Genomic DNA, 23,789 nt, shown 5'->3' with positions numbered 1-23,789 from the left:
ACTCACTAAAAGTGGCAGTAATAAAGCCTCTCTTGAAAAAGCCAAACCTTGACCCAGAAAATATAAAAAACTATCGGCCTATATAGAATCTTCCATTCCTCTCAAAATTTTTATAAAAGGCTGTTGCGCAGCAACTCACTGCCTTCCTGAAGACAAACAATGTATACGAAATGCTTCAGTGTGGTTTTAGACCCCATCATAGCACTGAGACGGCACTTGTGAAGGTGGTAAATGACATTGATTGCGATGGGGGCGCTATTTCATTTTTGGATAAAAAGACGTGCCCGTTTTAAGCGCAATATTTTGTCACAAAAAGATGCTCGACTATGCATATAATTGGTAGCTTTGGAAAGAAAACACTCTGACGTTTCCAGAACTGCAAAGATATTTTATGTGCGTGCCCTAGAACGTGAGCTACAGGCAAAACCAAGATGAAACGGCATCCAGGAAATGAGCAGGATTTTTGAGGCTCCGTTTTCCATTGTCTCCTTATATGGCTGTGAATGCGAGAGGAATGAGCCTGCCCTTTCTGTCGTTTCCCCAAGGTGTCTGCAGCATTGTGACGTATTTGTAGGCATATCATTGGAAGATTGACCATAAGAGACCACATTTACCAAGTGTCCGCCCGGTGTCCTGCGCCGAAATTGGTGCACAAACCTCAGCTGCAAGTATTTTTCCATGGAATTCAGAGAAGAAAGCAGGCTTCCACGAACGATATATCAATGAAGAGATATGTGAAAAACCACCTTGAGATTGATTCCAAACAACGTTTGCCATGTTTCGGTCGATATTATGGAGTTAATTCGGAAAAAGTTTGACGTTGTTGGTGACTGAATTTTCGGTTCGTTTCGGTAGCTGAATGTGATGTACAAAACGGAGCGATTTCTCCTACACAAAGATTCTTTCAGGAAAAACTGAACATTTGCTATGTAACTGAGAGTCTCCTCATTGAAAACATCCGAAGCTCTTCAAAGGTAAATGATTTTATTTATTTGGTTATCTGGTTTTTGTGAAAATGTTGCGTGCTAAATGCTACTCAAAATGCTAAGCTAGCTTTGCATACTCTTACACAAATTAGTGAATTGCTATGGTTCAAAAGCATATTTTGAAAATCTGAGATGACAGTGTTGTTAAGAAAAGGCTAAGCTTGAGAGCAGGCGCATTATTTTCATTTTATTTGCGATTTTCAGAAATCGTTAACGTTGCGTTATGCTAATGAGCCTGAGGCTTTATTCACGATCCCGGATCCAGGATGGGGAGTATCAAAATGGCATCGGACCGAGGCTCTGCATCTGTCCTCGTGCTCTTAGACCTTAGTGCTGCTTTTGATACCATCGATCACCACATTCTTTTGGAGAGATTGGAAACCAAAATTGGTCTACACGGACAAGTTCTGGCCTGGTTTAGATCTTATCTGTCGGGAAAGATATCAGTTTGTCTCTGTGAATGGTTTGTCCTCTGACAAATCAACTGTGAATTTCGGTGTTCCTCAAGGTTCCGTTTTAGGACCACTATTGTTTTCACTATATATTTTACCTCTTGGGGATGTTATTCGAAAACATAATGTTAACTTTCACTGCTATGCGGATGACACACAGCTGTACATTTCAATGAAACATGGTGAAGCCCCAAAATTGCCCTTGCTAGAAGCATGTGTTTCAGACATAAGGAAGTGGATGGCTGCAAACTTTCTACTTTTAAACTCGGACAAAACAGAGATGCTTGTTCTAGGTCCCAAGAAACAAAGAGATCTTCTGTTGAATCTGACAATTAATCTTAATGGTTGTACAGTCGTCTCAAATAAAACTGTGAAGGACCTCAGCGTTACTCTGGACCCTGATCTCTCTTTTGAAGAACATATCAAGACAATTTCAAGGACAGCTTTTTTCCATCTACGTAACATTGCAAAAATCAGAGACTTTCTGTCCAAAAATGATGCAGAAAAAATGTATCCATGCTTTTGTCACTTCTAGGTTAGACTACTGCAATGCTCTACTTTCCGGCTACCTGGATAAAGAACTTCAATTTGTGCTAAATACGGCTGCTAGAATCCTGACTGGAACCCAAAAATTTGATCATATTACTCCAGTGTTAGCCTCTCTACACTTGCTTCATGTCAAAGCAAGGGCTGATTTCAAGGTTTTACTGCTAACCTACAAAGCATTACATGGCCTTGCTCCTACTTATCTCTCTGGTCCTGCCGTACATACAGTGCCTTGCAAAAGTATTCGGCCGCCTTGAACTTTGCGACCTTTTGCCACATTTCAGGCTTCAAACATAAAGATATAAAACTGTATTTTTTTGTGAAGAATCAACAACAAGTGGGACACAATCATGAAGTGGAACGACATTTATTGGATATTTCAAACTTTTTTAACAAATCAAAAACTGAAAAATTGGGCGTGCAACATTATTCCGCCCCTTTACTTTCAGTGCAGCAAACTCTCTCCACAATGTATATATTTTCTCCCACAATGTATATAGACTCTCTTTTTTTTCTACTGTGTTATTGATTTGTTAATGGTTTACTCCATGTGTAACTCTGTGTTGTCTGTTCACACTGCTATGCTTTATCTTGGCCAGGTCGCAGTTGCAAATGAGAACTTGTTCTCAACTAGCATACCTGGTTAAATAAAGGTGAAAAAAAGAAAAAAAAGACCATCGTTGTGTTTGGAGGAAAAAGGGGGAGGCTTGCAAGACGAAGAACACCATCCCAACTGTGAAGCACGGTGGTGGCAGCACCATGTTGTGGGGGTGCTTTGCTGCAGGAGGGACTGATGCACTTCACAAAATAGATGGCATCATGAGGTAGGAAAATTATGTGGATATATTGAAGCAATATTTCAAGACATCAGTCAGGAAGTTAAAGCTTGGTCACAAATGGGTCTTCCAAATGGACAATGACCCCAAGCATACTTCCAAAGTTGTGGAAAAATGGCTAAAGGACAACAAAGTTAAGGTATTGGAGTGGCCATCACAAACCCGGACCTCAATGCTATAGAACATTTGTGGGCAGAACTGAAAAAATGTGTGCTAGCAAGGAGGCCTATAAACCTGACTCAGTTTCACCAGCTCTGAAGAGGAATGGGCCAAAATTCCCCCAACTCATTGTGGGAAGCTTGTGGAAGGCTCCTCGAAACATTTTACCCAAGTTAAAGGCAATGCTACCAAATACTAATTGAGTGTATGTAAACTTCTGAGCCACTGGGAATGTGATGAAAGAAATAAAAGCTGAAATAAATTATTCTCTCTACTATTATTCTGACATTTCACTTTCTTAAAATGAAGTGGTGATCTTAACTGACCTAAGACAGGGATTGTATTTACCTAAGACAGGGAATTGTAAAAAACTGAGTTTAAATGTATTTGGATAAGGTGTATGTAAACTTCCGACTTCAACTGTTTCATTTTGATTAACCATATAACAATGATTTTGAGATAAGAAGACCTTAATATAAAGAAAATGAAACTGTTCCACGAAAATGTGCATATGAATATCATAACTGGCAGATCGTTAGAAATGGTAAGATAAATTAGCACCCACGTGGAAAGGTTGCCGACCCCTGGTCTATTACCGGCAACTTCAGGAGCGTAACGGCAGAATCTGCGAAGGCCAGCAGCAGTGGGAGGATGACGGTCTCTGGCTCCCTTGAGTCATTGGTGTCTTAATTATTTAATCAAACAGTGTGCTTAAAGCATCAGAGAAGCTCAGTAGCCTACATATAGTTGATTTTATTAAAACACATAGGGTGTGTCTATATATAGAAAATTTTATATATATATATATATATATATAATATATATCTTTCAAATTTTCGACCAATCGAAAGAACAGACGACTCTCGGTCGACCAAGATTTGTTTTGGTCCGGGACAGCCCTATTCCGCATGGAGCCTTTTAAGCGCAACACCCAACACGCTCTGTGCCTTGTGCAATCAGTGTGCACTCAGTCTTGGTAGCGCTGTCTTTCTCTATTGTGGTGCACTATACGCACAACTTTGAGCAAGAATTGTGAAGGAAAACATAAAACGTTATAGGAAAACATAAATTAAGGGTATATATACTGAGATCATGTGACAGATCATGTGACATTTAGATTGCACACAGGTGGACTTTATTTGACTAATTATGTGACTTCTGAAGGTAATTGGTTGCTCCAGATCTTATTTAGGGGCTTCATAGCAAAGGGGGTGAATACATATGCACACACCACTTTTCTGTTTTAAATTTTGTATAATTTTGTATCAAGTTATTTTTGTGTGTTTTTTTGTGTTTTACAATTTTGTGTTTGTCCATTACATGAAATCCAAATAAAAATCAATTTAAATGACAGGTTGTAATGCAACAAAATAGGAAAAACCATGTGGGATGAATACTTTTGCAAGGCACCGTAGCTAGCTAGTTATGCTAACATTGGCCAGCTAGCTAACCAAAATAATGTTTACAATGCCATGGCTGAATGCCTCTTGATTCAACTAACCCCCCACAATGATTTTAATCAGAATAGGACATTCATTCCATTTAGCTACTGTTTTTGTTGTAGTTCTCATGTGGAATGACCTGGATTTCTGCATTGATTACTCATAAAATGTGGTCTGATCTTCATCTAAGTCACAATAATAGACAAACACAATCTGACTAAACTAATAACACACAAACAGTTGTACTTTTCACATTTTTATTGAAGACATTGAGTAATTATTCACAGTGCAGACTGGAAAAAGTAAGTGAACCTCTGTGTTAACGACTTTCCAAAGGCTATTTAGGAGATGAGATTGGAGGTGTGGGTTGCATAGCTGCCCTGCCCTTTAAATAAAGGCACGCAAGGCCTGGTTACTGACAAATCTGTTCTTCTCCAGAAAGATTGGTTAGTGTGAACCATGCCTCGATCCCAACATCTTTCACAGGACCTTAGAAGACACATTATAGAGACACATTATAGAGACGCATTATAGAGACGCATTATAGAGATGCATTATAGACGCATTATAGAGACGCATTATAGAGACGCATTATAGAGACGCATTATAGAGACGCATTATAGAGACGCATTATAGAGACGCATTATAGAGACACATTATAGAGACGCATTATAGAGACACATTATAGAGACACATTATAGAGACACATTATAGAGATGCACGGAGCTGGAAAAGGTTACAAAAGCATTGCTAAAGACCTTGGTGTTCATCCACGGTCAGACAAATTGTCTACAAATGGAGAAGATTCAGGAATGTAGCTACTCTCCCTAGGAGTAGGCGTCCTACGAAGATCATTCCAAGAGCACAAAGGGTAATCCTAAAAGACGTGAGAAAAGGAACCCAAGTGTAACAGCAAAAGACCTTCAGAAAACTCTACAAACAACAAAAGTCTGTGTTCAGGTGTCCACTCTCAGAAAAACACTGAACAACAACGGTGTTCATGGATGGACACCACGAAGGAAACCACTGCTGTCTAAAAAAACCATTGCTGCACGTCTCAAGTTTTCCCAAGACCACCTGGATGTTCCACAACACTTCTGGGAAAATGTACTGTGGACAGATGAGACAAATGTTTAACCCTCCCGTTGTCCTCCTATTATGCCTACCACACAGTGTCCCCCCGGGTCACCCTGTCCTGTCTTGGCTAAAGGCCCAGTGGGCACAAGTGTGACAGTATGCGTGTGAACAGCCTTTGCAGATGTATTTTTTACACCTACAGCACGCGGTGTGTGTCTTGGCGTCCTTCTTGGGTGGGCAAAGCTGACACCTCTTCCTCTTACTCGTCACCGGCGGGGCGGCTGGGGCGGCGGCGGCGGCCGGGCCAGCGGCTTGCTCCCGGGCTGGCGGACGAGCCTCGGCGGTGGCACTCTGTAGGACTTTGACAAGTGCGGACGCGGCTTGGATGCGGGGGAGACGCTGCCTTCTTTGGATCAAGGGCTTCAAGAGTGCCTTTCCGAGCTGCTCCAGGAACACCCTCCTCTTGTTCCGCTTCCCAGGCATCCAGTCGGGCTTAATCTATCGCCATATGACAAAGGCGTTGTAGGAGGACACGTCGAGGATGTTGTGGAAGATGACCAGGGGCCAGCGGGCGGTCATCCGTCTGCAGCTGTAGGTCCCGACCACCTTGTCTAGGTTGTCTACGCCGCCCTTGTTGCAGTTGTAGTCTAGGATGAGGGCCGGCTTCCGGTCGCGGCGATCGCTAACGTCGGCTCGGCGTGCAGCGTGCTCAGAAGTAGCACGTTCTTATTTCTCTTTGCCAGGTAGGACACTAGAGTGGCGGTGGGCGTGAAGGCGAACCTGGAGGACAGGACCTGTCTGCCCTTTGACTCGAGCAGCGCGGGCGGGAGCTCGGCCTTGTTCTTTCTCACCGTGCCCACCATGGTGAGGTTCCTCTCGAGGAGCCGCTGGCCCAGTTCGTAGGAGGTGAAGAAATTGTCACACGTGACGTTGTGACCGCCCGGCAGTCCCTCGGTCAGATCGAGGACGACGCGGGCGTCCTGGTTCTTCTCGGGGCCACCGCCGGCCGCCTTGCCGGTGTAGACTTGCATCTTCCAAGCGTAGCTGGACTTGGCGTCGCAGGCCACCCACGACTTGATGCCGTATTTGGCCGGCTTGCTGGGAATGTACTGTGGTGGGGAGAAGGGAGGGGAGAGGAGATTAGCAGCGTCATCGTTAAAGTTGGGGCACTGCGTTTATGTTACACGCAGCCGCCGCCGCCGCTACTGGCGATTGCTACTACTGCCGATTGCTACTACTGCCCACGCTACTACTGCTACCTCTCTATGCTACACGTACATACACAGATACAATAGACGGTACCTCTGAAGGGGACCAGTTGTTCGTCCACCGTGACGTCGGGCCCCGGGTTGTAGAGGGCCGGCAGCCGCTCCTCCCACAGGTTCCATACCTCTCTTATGGCCGCCAGTCTGTCGGTGGCGAGTCTCGCAGGTCTCGACTGGCGGTCGTCGAATCGCAGCAGCCTCGAGTACTTGTGAAACACCTTGAGCGGCATGGTGGCGCGGAACACGGTCCTGCCGCTCTCGGCGTCCCACAGGCTGGCCGCGGCCTCGTCTCGGGACCTGTAGACGCCGGCTAGGATCAGCAGCCCTACGTAGGCGTGCAGGTCGGTGGAGTCCATGGGTCGCCAGCCGTCACCGTATTTTCTCACCCCCTGCAGATTTGTCATGTCCACAATTATCCTTTCTATTGCCGGTGTGACAAACAGACGGAAGGTGGACTTGATGTCGAGCGCTCACGACGCAGCGTAGGCCGTGGGGCCCGGCGTCATGATGGGGCCGGGGCGGCGGATGGCGCGGGGACGTTCCGGGCCGCGATAGGCCACGGAGGACCATTTGATTTTGCCGTTCTTTGACAGCAACGTCTCCCGTTGGGCTCGGGCGGCTGCCGCCGCGTCCTCTCTGTCTCGCTCTGGCTCTCTGGCTCTGTCTCGATCTGGCTCTCTGTCTCGCTCTCGCTCTCTGTCTGGCTCTCTGTCTCGCTCTCGGGCAGCGGCCGTGTCTCCCTCTGGCTCTCCCTCTTCCTCCGAAGAGGAGCACGACCGCGAGGCCAAGTCGTCGTCGTAGTCGTCCGTATCACGCTCAGGGTTGTATTCCTCACCGTCTTCATCTTCCGAAACGTCCTCCTCTTCGGATTCACAGTAGTCTTCTTCGTCTTCTTGGTCGACACTGGAGGATATCTGTTCCAGGACTTGAGCCGCGCTGAAACAAGGACTGCGAGGCGTCGTAGGCAGAGGGCTCACGCTCGGCGGGGTCGTATTCCTCCTCGTCGTCGTCCTCATCATCGTCCTCATCATCGTCCTCATCATGGTCCTCATCTTCTTCTCCTTCTTCTTGTTCTTCTTCTACTTCCTGACAATATTAGTAGCCTGTGTATGGCCGGCTTACAGTCGTAGGCGGAGGGCTCACACTCGGCGGGGTCCTATTCCTCCTCGTCGTTGTCCTCGTCTTCTTCTTTCTTCTTCTTCTTCTTCTTCTTCTTCTTCTTCTTCTTCTTCTTCTTCTTCTTCTTCTTCTTCTTCTTCTTCCTGACAGTATTAGTAGCCTCTCTACGGCCAGCTTACACTGGCCACGTGAATGGGACGAGGCACGCGGACGGACGATGCGCGTTGTCGGCCCTGTCTGCTCCTTCGGGCCCTTCGGTCCATCCGGTACGCTTGGCTGGCCTCCCTGTGTGATTGCAACGAGGTCTTGCACTGAGTTCTTGTGGACAAGTGGTGCCAGGGTCACTCTGACCCGGCCCAGATACAGGGGAACAACTTGTAACACAGGGCCAGGGTCACTCTGACCCCGCCCACACAGGGGCGGGAGGGTTACAACATACACCTTGCTGTTTGACTAGTATCCACCAGGTGGTAGTGTGGGTCACTATGATCCGGCCCAGACAGGGGTAGGAGGGTTACAACATACACCTTGATAAGGCTGCCAGGGTCACTCTGACCCACACAGATGCGGGTGATCAACTCGTAACGCTGCCCGGGGTCACTCTGACCCACACAGACACGGGGGATCAACTCGTAACCCTGCCCGGGGTCACTCTGACCCGCCGAGACAACGGGAGGGTTAACTATTTGGCAAAAATGCACAATGCTATGTGTGGAGGAAAAAGGGCACTGCACACCAAAACCAAAACCTCATCCCAACTGTGAAGCATGGTGGAGGGAGCATCATAGTTTGTGGCTGCTTTTCTGCCTCAGGGCCTGGATGCCTTGCAATCATTGAGGGAACAATGAATTCAAAAGTGTATTAATACATTTTACAGGAGAAAGTCAGGGCAGCAGTCTATGACCTCAAGCTTAAGAGGGGTTGGGTGATGCAACAAGACGATGACCCAAAGCACACAAGTAAATCAACTAAAGAATGGCTGAAAAGGAAGAATATTCGTGTTTTGGAATGGCAGAGTCCTGACCTTAACCCAATTGATGAACTGAAAGAGATTTGTATGGAGGAATGGTTCAAAATTCCTCCTCAACGTTGTGCAGGTCTTCTAAGAAGCTACAGGAAACGTTCTGTGAAGGTTGTTGCTGCTAAACGAGGATCTACGAGTTACTTACTTCCTCACTTACTTTATGCAGTCTGCACTGTGAATGATTACACAATGTCTTCAATAAAAATGTGAAAAGTACAACTGTTTGTGTGTTATTAGTTTAGTCAGATTGTGTTTGTCTATTATTGTGACTTAGATGAAGATCAGACCACATTTTATGAGTAATCAATGCAGAAATCCAGGTCATTCCAAAGGGTTGCAACTGTATATTGTGTAAACATCAATTGAATATTATGTTAAACCTAAATCAAATATGAGATGAATGTCATAAAATACTTATTTGGGAATTGTGGATCATTGTGGGAATGTTCTGTGCAACCTATGTGAATGTCACAAGAACCTGCCAGACAACTCCCATAACTTAAGTAAATGTCCTGGGAACCTTAGACCAGGTGTTCTGTCAACATTCTTACAACCTCAATTAAACATTGCATTAATGTCATCAAAAATTAGCATATTTTGTGTTTTAGGAACCCCTCTCTTGTAATGTACCCATACTGTTCCCACGAACTAATTAAATGCTATGGAAACCTTTAAATAACTCAAAGTCTGTCTGTGAACATTCTTGCAAAATCCAATTCATGTTTTGTGCACCCTGATACAAACATTATCCAAATGTCAGCACAACTGGACAGTTTTTGTGTTTTGGCAACATATCCTTCATGATGTCCCCACAATGTTCCCACCAGACTGTTCCCACAACCTAATGAAATATTATGGGAACAATTAAAGAACTGATTAAAAGTGCTCTAGGAACGTTCTTGCAACATCAGGCGATAATCATCAGAATGACGTACAGTTTGTGTTATGAGAACATGTGCGGCGACCTTACAAATGTTCTGGGAACTTCACAGAACCAATTTCTGGTTCTCCAACTCCCAAGTCATTCTTGTGACCTAAAATAGGAGACTAGGCCAGCATTCCCATCCTGTCTCCATGGTAACATCTATGAAACCTCAAGTTATGAGACTATTATGGGATAGAGCTGGAATCTGGGGGGAAGGGGGCACAGTGGTGAGACATTTAGACTGGAATGCACGCACACACACACACGCAAACACACACTGGAACAGGATGGGCAAACAGGAAAGCTGAGGCAGACAGGAAGCCTTTGTCAGGGCTGAGGGGTCAGAGTCCACAGACGGCATGTGTGTGTGTGTGTGTCCGTTCATCTAGCGAGGAGACGTTGGACATTACTAGGGTCAAAGGTGAAAGGATTTAATAGACTACCAGGTGACTGATCGAACGACAGGATGTTACATCTTTAGAAAACTTCAGACACACAATGGATATTGAAAGGGAGTGAGATAATTAATGTCTGTGTCTTACCTTCCTGGGTTTGACCTTGTCTTGGTAGTCATACTGGAAGATTCCTTTATAACTCAGTCCCAGCCACCACGGAATTCCCTGCTTATCCTGACACACACAGCGAGAAGACACACACATCAGAGGTTGGGTGTGTATTTCATAGCCCCCCAAAGCCTCACCCTCCCACACCAAAAAAAAGTCACCCACCCACTCAGCCCCCAACCCCAAGAGAGAGAGTGTGTGACTAGGTGATAAAGTTGTACCTTAACAGTGTAGTAATGTACTCCATATGTAGGCAGAGACTCAACGATGCTCATATAACTGTAAGAGACAAAGATACAGAGACACACAGAGAGAGACATTTGTCAGTCAGAGAGCTCCCAGTGTTCAACTTCACAGCGTACAATGAAGAGAGAGAGCACCATAAACACACACACACGCACAGACACGCGCACACACATACAAACATATATGGACACACACTCAGCATGTAAGAGAGATGTCTGAACACACACAGCTCAAGGGAGAGCGCATGCAGAAAGAGAACATGGGGCAAACACACACACACACACACACACACACACACACACACACACACACACACACACACACACACACACACACACACACACACACACACACACACACACACACACACACACACACAGCTCAAGAGAGAGAGCATGCAGAAAGAGAAAACGAGACACACACTTAAACACACACACACACCCTTCCCTTGTCCAGTCTTACTTGACTATGGCCTGCCCTCTGGACTGTCCATTGAGCTTCTTGTAGTGTTCTATCACCCGGTCCTCACTGGAACAGAAAACATACACAAAATATAACTGAATCATAGCTACCAGGCAGTAGAGTTTGGTGGTCCTGGTCAATGAGGCCAATAAGACAGGCTGGGACTAACCAGTAGGCCAGAGATGGGTGTTCCTTCAGGGCCTGAGTCGGCAAAGCTGGAAGCTTCTTCAGGTCTGACCTTGTCACGTCATTACTGCAACACATACAGAAACACGCATGTCATTACTGTGAACACACACTGAACTCAAACTGCCAAGAGATGTTAGAGACAGATTGGCATTAGTGATATATGCCCGTCCAAAACGTGTCTCCAATAATGTGATGTTTGTCTACTCCAATGATGTATTGACTTTAATCCAAGGGTATTTCCTCATGATTCATCTATGGGTTTGGCCAGAGTTAGTAACTGACAAGGTGTGTGTGTGTGTGTGTGTGTGGGGGGGGGGGTAATGCTGCCCTGTTGTGTTTTAGGGGGACTGATAAGACAGTCACACAGCTGGCTGGGTGCTATCTAGGGAACAGCTGTAGAGAGAGAGAGAGAGAGATGACGAAGACCCCAGACTCCCAGTCTTAAACCCGTCTGTAATCCCCTAACCCTCCCAGCCCCCTGAGACTGAGACTGGGGGAAAGCACTGGCAACAATGCAGCTAACACTCTGGAAATATAACAGTAACCTAACACCTGACTGAGAGCAATGGTTCCCAATCCCAACCTCTACCACCCAATCTGGAAACCACAGCACAAAGAATCAGAGCCGGCCCCAAGCATAAGCGACATAGGCGGTCACCCAGGACCCCGGACCCCAAAAAACAAAAACCTTTGTATTATATATATATATATATATATATAACTCAGCCGGGGTCTCAACTTACTGTTGAGAGTTAGAATAGAAGAATATTTTGGTTGTGCATCAGCAGATTTTCTCTTGTTAGGTCAGTCACTGACAGTCACCCAATTAGCCATGTCAGCTAATCATTTTTAGATTGGTAAGGTAGTCTAGCCAGCTATCTAAACTTGTAGAAATCATGGCTGAATAAGCCCGGGCACACAGGGCACGTGCCCAGGGGCCTTGACCTCCAGGGGACCCCCATTGATTTTGTAAGTCACACCCACTCAGATATCATTTACATGGCATAAGACATGGCAAAATGTGTTGAATGGCAGGAAATTAGCTTTAAAACGGCAAAAATGTCTCTCCATCCTCCCATGGGAAAATTAGTAGAATTGCATGACATGTTTTATAAAATTACAAAATGTTCTCTCTGCCCCATGGAAAACTGTGTACGATTGCAGAAAACTTTCTCTCCGCCATCTAGGAGGTCACTAAAATGTTTTGCCCGCGATGTGGGGGGCCCACCAACCAAATCCCACCTAGGGCCTCAAAAAAGGCTAGCAAACAATGCTAGCGTAATATCTAGCCTAATATGTCTGTAAATGCTATTTATTCACCAAAAAAGTTGTGTAAACATAATTTATCCCCCACTACATCTCTGGCCTTTACCATTTTGGCATGATTTGGTGAATCATGACCTCCTTTTCTGTGTGTGTGTGTGTGTCACATTCCAGATCTCAGTGGGACGCCATGTTTATTTATGTTCTCTGTGAGGAAGAGGATATAGGGTCAAAGGTGAACGCTGTTCAACCCTCTAATCTACACTGTCTTCACCGCTCACACACTGATGAATAATCTGTATCCTTTACCTCTCTAAAATACAGAGCAACGATAAGATACTGTATGTGTTTCCCTTTAACTGTAAAGGCCTTGCAATCCATCTGTATTTAAAGCTAGATAATAATGCAAAAAACACCATTATAAATTACCAAAGTTATACACTGTAATATAATTGCAAACACATGTAATTTTGTAAATGCACATTTTCACTACGATGCTTCTAACTAACCTTCACTGTCCAAACCGATACAGTGGCCGATATATCATGCATCCCCATTAAAGTGTAAATCAATAGAGAGCAAAGTGTTTTAGGGGGCAGAAGCCTCATCATGTGAGCTGCCCTCCCCGGCTTCGTCTCACCCTGTTACACTGCTCTGGTCTTAATTGGCTAGCAGTCATGCACAGTGGAGCCCAGTCACACACACACACACACACACACACACACACACACACACACACACACACACACACACACACACACACACACACACACACACACACACACACACACACACACACACACTACAATAAGCTACGCCCCACTGACCCTCTCTAAAGACAGACGCTTCAGAGCTGGATGGAGAGAGTGAATCAGGGGACTGGGGTTGAGAGGAAAGGGAGAGAGGGATAGAGGGAGGACAGGCAGACAAAGGCAGGTCCTTTGAGAGGAGAGGGCGCAGAGCGATTTGCTTTGCTGCTCTGAGGGGCTCAGAGGGCCAGGGACAGACCCCCTACACAGGGTGTAATTGTCCCCCTGTCACACACACACACACACACACACACACACACACACACACACACACACACACACACACACACACACACACACACACACACACACACACACACACACACATACACACACACACACATTTTACATTTGTCAACACACAGACAAACACAAACACACACACACACACACACACCTATCCCACCTTCCCCTCAACCAAAAACCAAAGAAACATGTGGGCCACCCTCTATTGTACATTACACACATACAGCTTACTGTAGTAGAGATACATAATGACTGTTCTTACCTGATGAAGTCACCTTTAGCCTCCTGGAGAGAGAAAGACATAGAGGTGCTTAGCACCAGGGTTGGGCTCAATTCAGAATTTTGGAATTTACTCACATTCAACTCATTATTTGAAATTGGAAGTAGAATTTAATTCAATGCATTTCAAAGAAGTTCCACTCAGTCATAGAAGATGGGAGTTTCATTGAATCTTACAGGTCACACTTCCAGATACCAAAGATACCTCTTTTAACCTTAGTGCTTAGAGTAGGCAATTATATTTCCACTAACCATTTAATTTATTTAGCTTCTTTTTGAAGGCCTCAGGGTCAACATGAGGGTTAAACTAATGTATTCTGGGAAATGTAGTATTTTCCCCATATTGAACAAAGTGATTCATAACTTATTATATTCGTATATAGGCTTTGTTTCCTTGGTCATTCATTTTAAGAGTTGGTCCTGGAAATCTATTGTTTCAACAAAAATGTTTCTGCATGTAAAATTATGTTTTATGTACAATATGTATATTTGTATAGACTATACCTAAAATAGAATAGAAGAATAGAAGAGGCTTTTGAATTTCATTGAATTTCACAATTTAATTACATTTCCTTGAATTCAGATTTGAAATGCAATTCTGTATGCTGTTTACTACTTCAAATGAAAATCAAATTCAATAATTTAACTGGAATATATGAGTCATTCTCAATTCAATGATGCTTTGACACTTGAATAATGTTTAAATATCTTGCATTACTCATCCCATATGTATATATATATATTTCAAACTTTTTTAACAAATCAAAAACTGAAATTGGGCGTGCAAAATTATTCAGCCCCCTTAATACTTTGTAGCGCCACTCTTTGCTGCGATTACAGCTGTAAGTCGCTTGGGGTATGTCTCTATCAGTTTTGCACATCGAGAGACTGACATTTTTTCCCATTCCTCCTTGCAAAACAGCTCGAGCTCAGTGAGGTTGGATGGAGAGCATTTGTGAACAGCAGTTTTCAGTTCTTTCCACAGATTCTCGATTGGATTCAGGTCTGGACTTTGACTTGGCCATTCTAACACCTGGATATGTTTATTTTTGAACCATTCCATTGTAGATTTTGCTTTATGTTTTGGATCATTGTCTTGTTGGAAGACAAATCTCCGTCCCAGTCTCAGGGTCTTTTGCAGACTCCATCATGTTTTCTTCCAGAATGGTCCTGTATTTGGCTCCATCCATCTTCCCATCAATTTTAACCATCTTCCCTGTCCCAGCTGAAGAAAAGCAGGCCCAAACCATGATGCTGCCACCACCATGTTTGACAGTGGGGATGGTGTGTTCAGGGTGATGTGCTGTGTTGCTTTTACGCCAAACATAATGTTTTGCATTGTTGCCAAAAAGTTCAATTTTGGTTACATCTGACCAGAGCACCTTCTTCCACATGTTTGGTGTGTCTCCCAGGTGGCTTGTGGCAAACTTTAAACAACACTTTTTATGGATATCTTTAAGAAATGGCTTTCTTCTTGCCACTCTTCCATAAAGGCCAGATTTGTGCAATATACGACTGATTGTTGTCCTATGGACAGAGTCTCCCACCTCAGCTCTAGATCTCTGCAGTTCATCCAGAGTGATCATGGGCCTCTTGGCTGCATCTCTGATCAGTCTTCTCCTTGTATGAACTGAGAGTTTAGAGGGACGGCCAGGTCTTGGTAGATTTGCAGTGGTCTGATACTCCTTCCATTTCAATATTATCGCTTGCACAGTGCTCCTTGGGATGTTTAAAGCTTGGGAAATATTTTTGTATCCAAATCCGGCTTTAAACTTCTTCACAACAGTATCTCGGACCTGCCTGGTGTGTTCCTTGTTCTTCATGATGCTCTCTGCGCTTTTAACGGACCTCTGAGACTATCACAGTGCAGGTGCATTTATACGGAGACTTGATTACACACAGGTGGATTGTATTTATCATCATTAGTCATTTAGGTCAACATTGGATCATTCAGAGATCCACTCACTGAACTCTGGAGAGAGTTTGCTGCACTGAAAGTAAAAGGGCTGAATAATATTGCACGCCCAATTTTTCAGTTTTTGATTTGTTAAAAAAGTTTGAAATATCCAATAAATGTCGTTCCACTTCATGATTGTGTCCCACTTGTTGTTGATTCTTCACAAAAAAATACAGTTTTATATCTTTATGTTTGAAGCCTGAAATGTGGCAAAAGGTTGCAAAGTTCAAGGGGGCCGAATACTTTCGCAAGGCACTGTATATACTGTATTTTATGTCACCTATTGCATCTTACCTATGCCGCTCGGTCATCGCTCATCCATATATGTATATGTATTTATTCTTATTACATCCCTTTAGATTTGTGTGTATTAGGTAGTTGTTGTGGAATTGTTAGATATTAGTAGTTGTTGTGGAATTGTTAGATATTACTGCACTGTCCGAACTAGAAGCACAAGCATTTCGCTACACTCGCAATAACATCTGCTAACCATGTGTATGTGACCAATAACATCTGCTAACCATGTGTATGTGACCAATAACATTTGATTTATTTAACCTTTATTTAACTGATATATACAACCAGGGGCGCACCTTTAGCTTTAGAAGTTGGGGGGACATAATTATTTATTTACTTTTTAAATCCAGTCGGATAAACACTCCAAACAACCTAACCGACCACTCGGAGGCATCCGCAGGGTCCTAAAGCCCCCGTTGACTGGTTTAGTATCACTTTCCAATGATGAAACTGGGGGGGACAAAAAGGCAATTTCAGAATGTGGGGCCATCACCAGTGAAAGTTGTGCCCCTGCATACACTATTATGGAGGGGATAACACTGGCTTTTGTGGGTCAGGTAGTGAGTGTGTATATGTGTGTGCGTGTGTGTGTTTGTGTCTGTGTGGGTGGGCGGGCGGGTGGGTGGGTGAGTGAGAGTACGGTGAGGTCTCCTGTAGTGAAATCAGAGAGAAATATTATCCATCTGGAGCCAAACCTCTAAAGGCCAAGAGATACCTACCTGATAAATCTGCACCGGCGGACACACACACACACACACACACACACACACACATACACACACACACACACACACACACACACACACACACACACACACACACACACACACACACACACACACACACACACACACACACACACACACACACACACACACCACAGTCTGAGTGTGTGTACGCTGATGTTGCAGGATACTGAGGTAATGGGCTGACCTACACTGAGGGGGAACCCTACACACTCCCTGGCCAATATACACACTCACTCCCTGGAACTAGGGATTGGAACCCATTCAATTAACATCTTGATTTTTCTAATGATAAACATGACATACCTATAGCAACAGTCAGAGGAGTTGGCTAGAGCAGACACAGATCCAGGCTAGAGGAACAACACTTCTAATATAAAGCAGGATTAAAGGAGAGACAGCTCACTATTTCTGGAAAGGTCAAGTGAGTAATGTGGTCTGTGTCTGGAACACCCACATATGTTGGAGTCAGAGTACTGACTTACCTGTAGGATATAGGAGGCCAGCTCAAAGACCACCTCACTGTCCACCTCAATGAGCTCCTTAGAGAAATAGAGAGAGAGAGAGAGAGAGAGAGAGAGAGAGAGAGAGAGAGAGAGAGAGAGAGAGAGAGAGAGAGAGAGAGAGAGAGAATGAACGCATTAGATAAGGTTATTTCTTGACTCTGAACTCGCAGTGCTAATAAAACTAATCCTTGCGAGGGGCACATTTCATACATCACATTCATCCTATGACAATACTGTAATGATGTACCTACAATACAATGATGAAAAACACATTCATACAAAATACACATTTGTCTATCACATTTTCCACAGGACCCTTTCCTCATTGTTTTGTTTCATCTATCCCTTGTTTCCTCTCCCTCCCTGATTTGTTGCCCTCTCTTCACGGGGGGTTGTGTTCTCTGCTTCAGCTCAGAGATGACAGTATGATGGGGGAAGAGAGAATGAGGGAATGCACTGGTGACTCGCTTTCATTCTACAGAGTCTCTGTCTTTCACTTTGTCTCCCCATCCTGTTTACTTAGATGAGCAATGCTGGGACTGGGCCTACTCACACACACGGAAGGGAGTCTGAGGGAAGTGTGTGTGGGTGTTAAGGGGTGACTAGTGACTAAAGGGGTCAGGTATGTAAGGAATGTCCTGTATACGATCCCTGGCAGTTAATTGGTTAAGAGATCAGACAGCAGAGTGAAACACAACACTGAGTGCACTACCACCCAGCATGGGCTCTCACCATGGGGCTGTGGCCTAGCAATGTGTGTGTGTGTGTGTGTGTGTGTGTGTGTGTGTGTGTGTGTGTGTGTGTGTGTGTGTGTGTGTGTTTCTGTCAGGGTGTGTGTGTCAGTGTGTGTGTGGTCCAGTGTAAAACATGCACTCCATCAACGCAGACAGGAGATGACTGCATTATAATGACTCAATATCAGCAACACAACTCTAACATCTTAAACGTATCCACGTGTTTAACATTGACACTGAGAGACCAGGCGAAACTCTAAACTATCTGTTTTCATGTGGTAATAGGTTGATTTATGGAAAGTAAAAAAATATAGCAACGTGGTCTATTTTGATCTATTGGAACGTGTCTGGAGACTTCACAGACGATCCTCTCTTCACTAGTTGGCCCGTCAGAGTGAGCCAGGCTCCCTTTATAAACAGCCTATCCTTAGGTGTGAAGTACTGGCTATGTGTTAGCATATGCTAAGCTATTATTGCTGGGGATATATTAGGAAAACATCTGGGTGTTGCTGGAGTGTTAGCATCTCTGTTGGTGGAGGCGTTTTGCTGGCAGAGGCCAGTTAACACTTTTGGTGCTGGAGATAGCATGAGCTTAGCTAATGTTATATCTGTTCAAACATCACACTGACGACCCAACAACCCACATATGCCCCCTTGTGGTGCAGTTATGACATGAATGGGAAAATAAATACACTGCTGAAGGATGAATCATCGATAAAAAAACAAGTATGCAAACACAACTACAGGTAATGACTAACTTACCTTGTATATGCAGGACTTAGCATTGAGGAAGAATAGTTCGATAGTAGCATTGTCCTTCAGGTAGGAAATACTCTCTATGTAAAACCTGTAACACATAGTCAATGAAACCCATTATTATAGATCATCAGGTATGACATACTCTCTAATACCTGTGATGAACAGAAACATAAATTACATTTCAGTATTATAGACCATGACACAATGTTGAAATGTTATGTTGCCTGGAACCAGACTGACATCAATAGAAGCTCATTCAATCCACAGTAGTTCCAAACCCATTATTATAGATTGTAAATAAGAATTTGTTCTTAACGGACTTTCCTAGTTAAAAAAGAGTTAAATAAATCAAATAAAAAAGATCCAGAATACTGTGTGGCAGAACTGCAGTGAGCACAGTGTCCACTAGGTGTCAGCAGTCATTAGGCTTCCATACAGTTCCTGTGTTGATGATGTTGTACCCACAATAAAAATCAGGACATACCCCAACCATACCACTGGATGAACGGAGAAATGTGAACAACGCAGAGAGCCAGTACTGCAGCATTCAATGTCAGCAGAACGCGCAGCGATGATTTTGTGGCGTGTGACATGTACAAGGCAAGCAGACACGAGCTCCACAAATCCATTAGGGATGCAAAAAGACAATAAAGACTCAAACTTGAAATTATGTTTGCCAACTCAGATTCGGGATGCATGTGGCAAGACTACAGACTATCACGGACTACAAAGGCAAATCCAGCTGTGTGGTGCCCACCGACGCATACCAACCAGACGAGCTTAACATATTGTATGCTCTCTTTGAGGCAGACAATACCGAGCCATCCTGGAGGACTCTTGCTGCTCCGGATGACCAGGTATCCCTGGTCTCGTCCTCGGACTGTGTGCTGACCAGTTGGCGAGCATCTTCTCGGATGTTCAACCTGTCCCTGTTCCAGGCTGTAGTCTCCACCTGCTTCAAGGAGACCACCATCGTCCCAGTGCCCCCCAAAAAACAAGGTGACATGCCCAAATGACTATCGCCCCTTCGCACTCATCCCTCCGCCTTGGTCATCATGAAGCACTTCTAGAGGTTGGTACTGGTCCACATCAAGGCCAGAATGCCAGCATCACTTGACCCACAAAAATGTGCCGACCGCTCCAACATATCCATGGAAGATAACATTTCCATCGGTTCTCACACACCCATAACGTATCTGGACAAGAGGCTCACCTATGTGAGAATGCTGTTTATACAGTTCAGCATTCAACATTATTGTTCCCTCCAAGCTCAACACCAAGCTCAGAGCCCTGGGGCTGGACACCACACTCTGCAACTTGACCCTGGACTTCCTGACGGGCAGATCACAGGCTGTGAGGATTGGCAACAATCCTCCACAGGGGTGTGACCTCAGCCCTCTGCTGTACTCCCTTTTCACCCATGACACCAACTCCATCCTCAAGTTTGCTGACAACACAATGGTTGTAGGCCTGATAACCAACAACGGCGAGTCAGCCTATAGGGAGGAGGTAAATGAACTGGCATTATGGTGCCAGGACAACAACCTCTCCCTCAACGTCAACAAAACAAAAGAGTTGATTGTTGACTTCAGGAAGCAGAGAAGGGAACACACCAAAATCCACATCAACGGGACTGCAGTAGAGAAAGTCAGCAGTTTTAAGTTCCTCGGCGTCCACATCACCGAGGACTTGCCATGGACCAACAACACCACCACTCTCATCAAGAGGGTGCAACAGCGTCTCTACTTCCTAAGGAGGCTGAAGAAATTTGGCATGCCGCCCCATGTCTTCTCGAAATACTACCGCTGCACCAACGAGAGCGTCCGGACCGGTTGCATCATGAGCTGGTACGGGAATTGATCTATCCACGACCGTAAGGCCCTCCAGAGGGTTGTGAAGACAGCCGAGAATATCACTGGGATGTGCTCCCACCAATCCAGGACAAAGGCCTGTAGGAAGGACCCCACACACAAGATGTTCAATCTCTTACCATGGGCAGACAGTATTGGAGCTTGAGGTCTGATAGCAACAGGCTCAAAACCAGTTTCTACAAGCCATCAAACCACTTAACACTTGAACTGGACTGACCACCTAAACTGACTCTCCGCACCATTAACACACATGCACTCACTCACTCACTCACTCACTCACTCACTCACTCACTCACTCACTCACTCACTCACTCACTCACTCACTCACTCACTCACTCACTCACTCACTCACTCACACACCAACATAGATATTCACTCATCCACACACGCACACGCACACGCACACACACACACACACACACACACACACACACACACACACACACACACACACACACACACAGTATATTCATGCTACACACACACACACAGTACATTCATGCTACACACACACAACTGTTGCTACCAGACTCTTATTTTGATTGCTAAACACTACACAATTAAGCCCCACAAACCCCCTTCCCCAAAACAAAACACGTGTATATATTGTAAATAAGCTTGAAACACACACACACACACTGTGTGGCTGTGTGGCAGAGTGAGTGTGTGTGAGTGTGTGTGTGTGTGATTGCATTGTATTAATAAGCATTTGAATGCGTGTGTGTATCTGTGTGTGGGACTAATAGCAGTTATAACAGAGATAATAGCAACAATATAATACTATTGCATCTGTACTGATATCTAGACACTGGTTAACTTACCATGAACACAAGGAAATGTATTTGATAGTGATTTGTTGTTAGAACAATATAATACAACACCCCATACAATAATACAACACTCCATAAAATAATACAACACACCATACAATAATACAACACCCCATAAAATAATACAACACTCCATACAATAATACAACACTCCATACAATAATACAACACCCCATACAATAATACAACACTCCATAAAATAATACAACACTCCATAAAATAATACAACACCCCATACAAAAATACGACACTCCATCCAATAATACAACACTCCATAAAATAATACAACACTCCATAAAATAATACAACACCCCATACAATAATACAACACCCAGTACAATAATACAACACCCAGTACAAAAATAAAACACTGCATACAATAATAAAACACACCATACAATAATACAACACCCCATACAATAAAACAACACCCCATACAATAATACAACACCCCATACAATAATACAACACCCCATAAAATAATACAACACTCCATAAAATAATACAACACCCCATACAATAATACAACACCCCATAAAATAATACAACACCCCATACAATAATACAACACTCCATACAATAATACAACACTCCATAAAATAATACAACACCCCATACAATAATACAACACCCCATACAATAATACAACACTCCATACAATAATACAACACTCCATACAATAATACAACACCCCATACAATAATACAACACCCAGTACAATAATACAACACCCAGTACAAAAATAAAACACTGCATACAATAATAAAACACCCCATACAATAATACAACACTCCATACAATAAAACAACACCCCATACAATAATACAACACCCCATACAATAATACAACACCCCATAAAATAATACAACACTCCATACAATAATACATCACTCCATACAATAATACAACACCCCATACAATAATACAACACCCCATAAAATAATACAACACCCCATAAATACAACACTCCATACAATAATACAACACCCCATAGAATAATACAACACCCAGTACAATAATACAACACCCAGGACAAAATACAACACCCCATAAATAATACAACACCCCATACAATAATACAACACCCCATAAATAATACAACACCCCATACAATAAACAACACCCCATAAAATAATACAACACCCCATACAATAATACAACACTCCATACAATAATACAACACTCCATAAAATAATACAACACCCCATACAATAATACAACACCCCATACAATAATACAACACTCCATACAATAATACAACACTCCATACAATAATACAACACCCCATACAATAATACAACACCCAGTACAATAATACAACACCCAGTACAAAAATAAAACATACAATAATAAAACACCCCATACAATAATACAACACTCCATACAATAAAACAACACCCCATACAATAATACAACACCCCATACAATAATACAACACCCCATAAAATAATACAACACTCCATACAATAATACATCACTCCATACAATAATACAACACCCCATACAATAATACAACACCCCATAAAATAATACAACACCCCATACAATAATACAACACCCCATACAATAATACAACACCCCATACAATAATACAACACTCCATACAATAATACAACACTCCATACAATAATACAACACCCCATACAATAATACAACACCCCATACAATAATACAACACCCCATACAATAATACAACACTCCATACAATAATACAACACCCCATACAATAATACAACACTCCATAAAATAATACAACACTCCATAAAATAATACAACACCCCATACAAAAATACAACACTCCATCCAATAATACAACACTCCATAAAATAATACAACACTCCATAAAATAATACAACACCCCATACAATAATACAACACCCAGTACAATAATACAACACCCAGTACAAAAATAAAACACTGCATACAATAATAAAACACCCATACAATAATACAACACCCCATACAATAAAACAACACCCCATACAATAATAAAACACCCCATACAATAATACAACACCCCATACAATAAAACAACACCCCATACAATAATACAACACCCCATACAATAATACAACACCCCATAAAATACAACAACACTCCATAAAATAATACAACACCCCATACAATAATACAACACCCCATAAAATAATACAACACCCCATACAATAATACAACACTCCATACCAACACTCCATACAATA

General features: G+C 43.5%; 1 protein-coding gene across 1 annotated transcript in view; it reads right to left on the bottom strand.

The window, feature by feature from the left end:
• LOC135525000 (FERM domain-containing protein 4A-like) overlaps window positions 1-23,789 on the bottom strand; it is a 147,392-nt gene that overhangs the window by 39,194 nt on the left and 84,409 nt on the right. Inside the window, exons 5-11 of the mRNA XM_064952794.1 lie at window positions 18,891-18,975; window positions 17,374-17,430; window positions 13,872-13,894; window positions 11,272-11,355; window positions 11,103-11,168; window positions 10,616-10,673; window positions 10,374-10,460 (exon numbers count right to left, since the gene is read on the bottom strand). Coding sequence (XP_064808866.1) covers window positions 10,374-10,460; window positions 10,616-10,673; window positions 11,103-11,168; window positions 11,272-11,355; window positions 13,872-13,894; window positions 17,374-17,430; window positions 18,891-18,975 — 460 coding nt within the window. The remainder of the gene's footprint in view (window positions 1-10,373; window positions 10,461-10,615; window positions 10,674-11,102; window positions 11,169-11,271; window positions 11,356-13,871; window positions 13,895-17,373; window positions 17,431-18,890; window positions 18,976-23,789) is intronic.

This window comes from Oncorhynchus masou, chromosome 31, assembly GCF_036934945.1.
Source record: "Oncorhynchus masou masou isolate Uvic2021 chromosome 31, UVic_Omas_1.1, whole genome shotgun sequence".
In the NCBI taxonomy this organism is placed as follows: Eukaryota; Metazoa; Chordata; class Actinopteri; order Salmoniformes; family Salmonidae; genus Oncorhynchus; species Oncorhynchus masou.
This window is presented reverse-complemented; position numbering and strand designations above follow the sequence as displayed.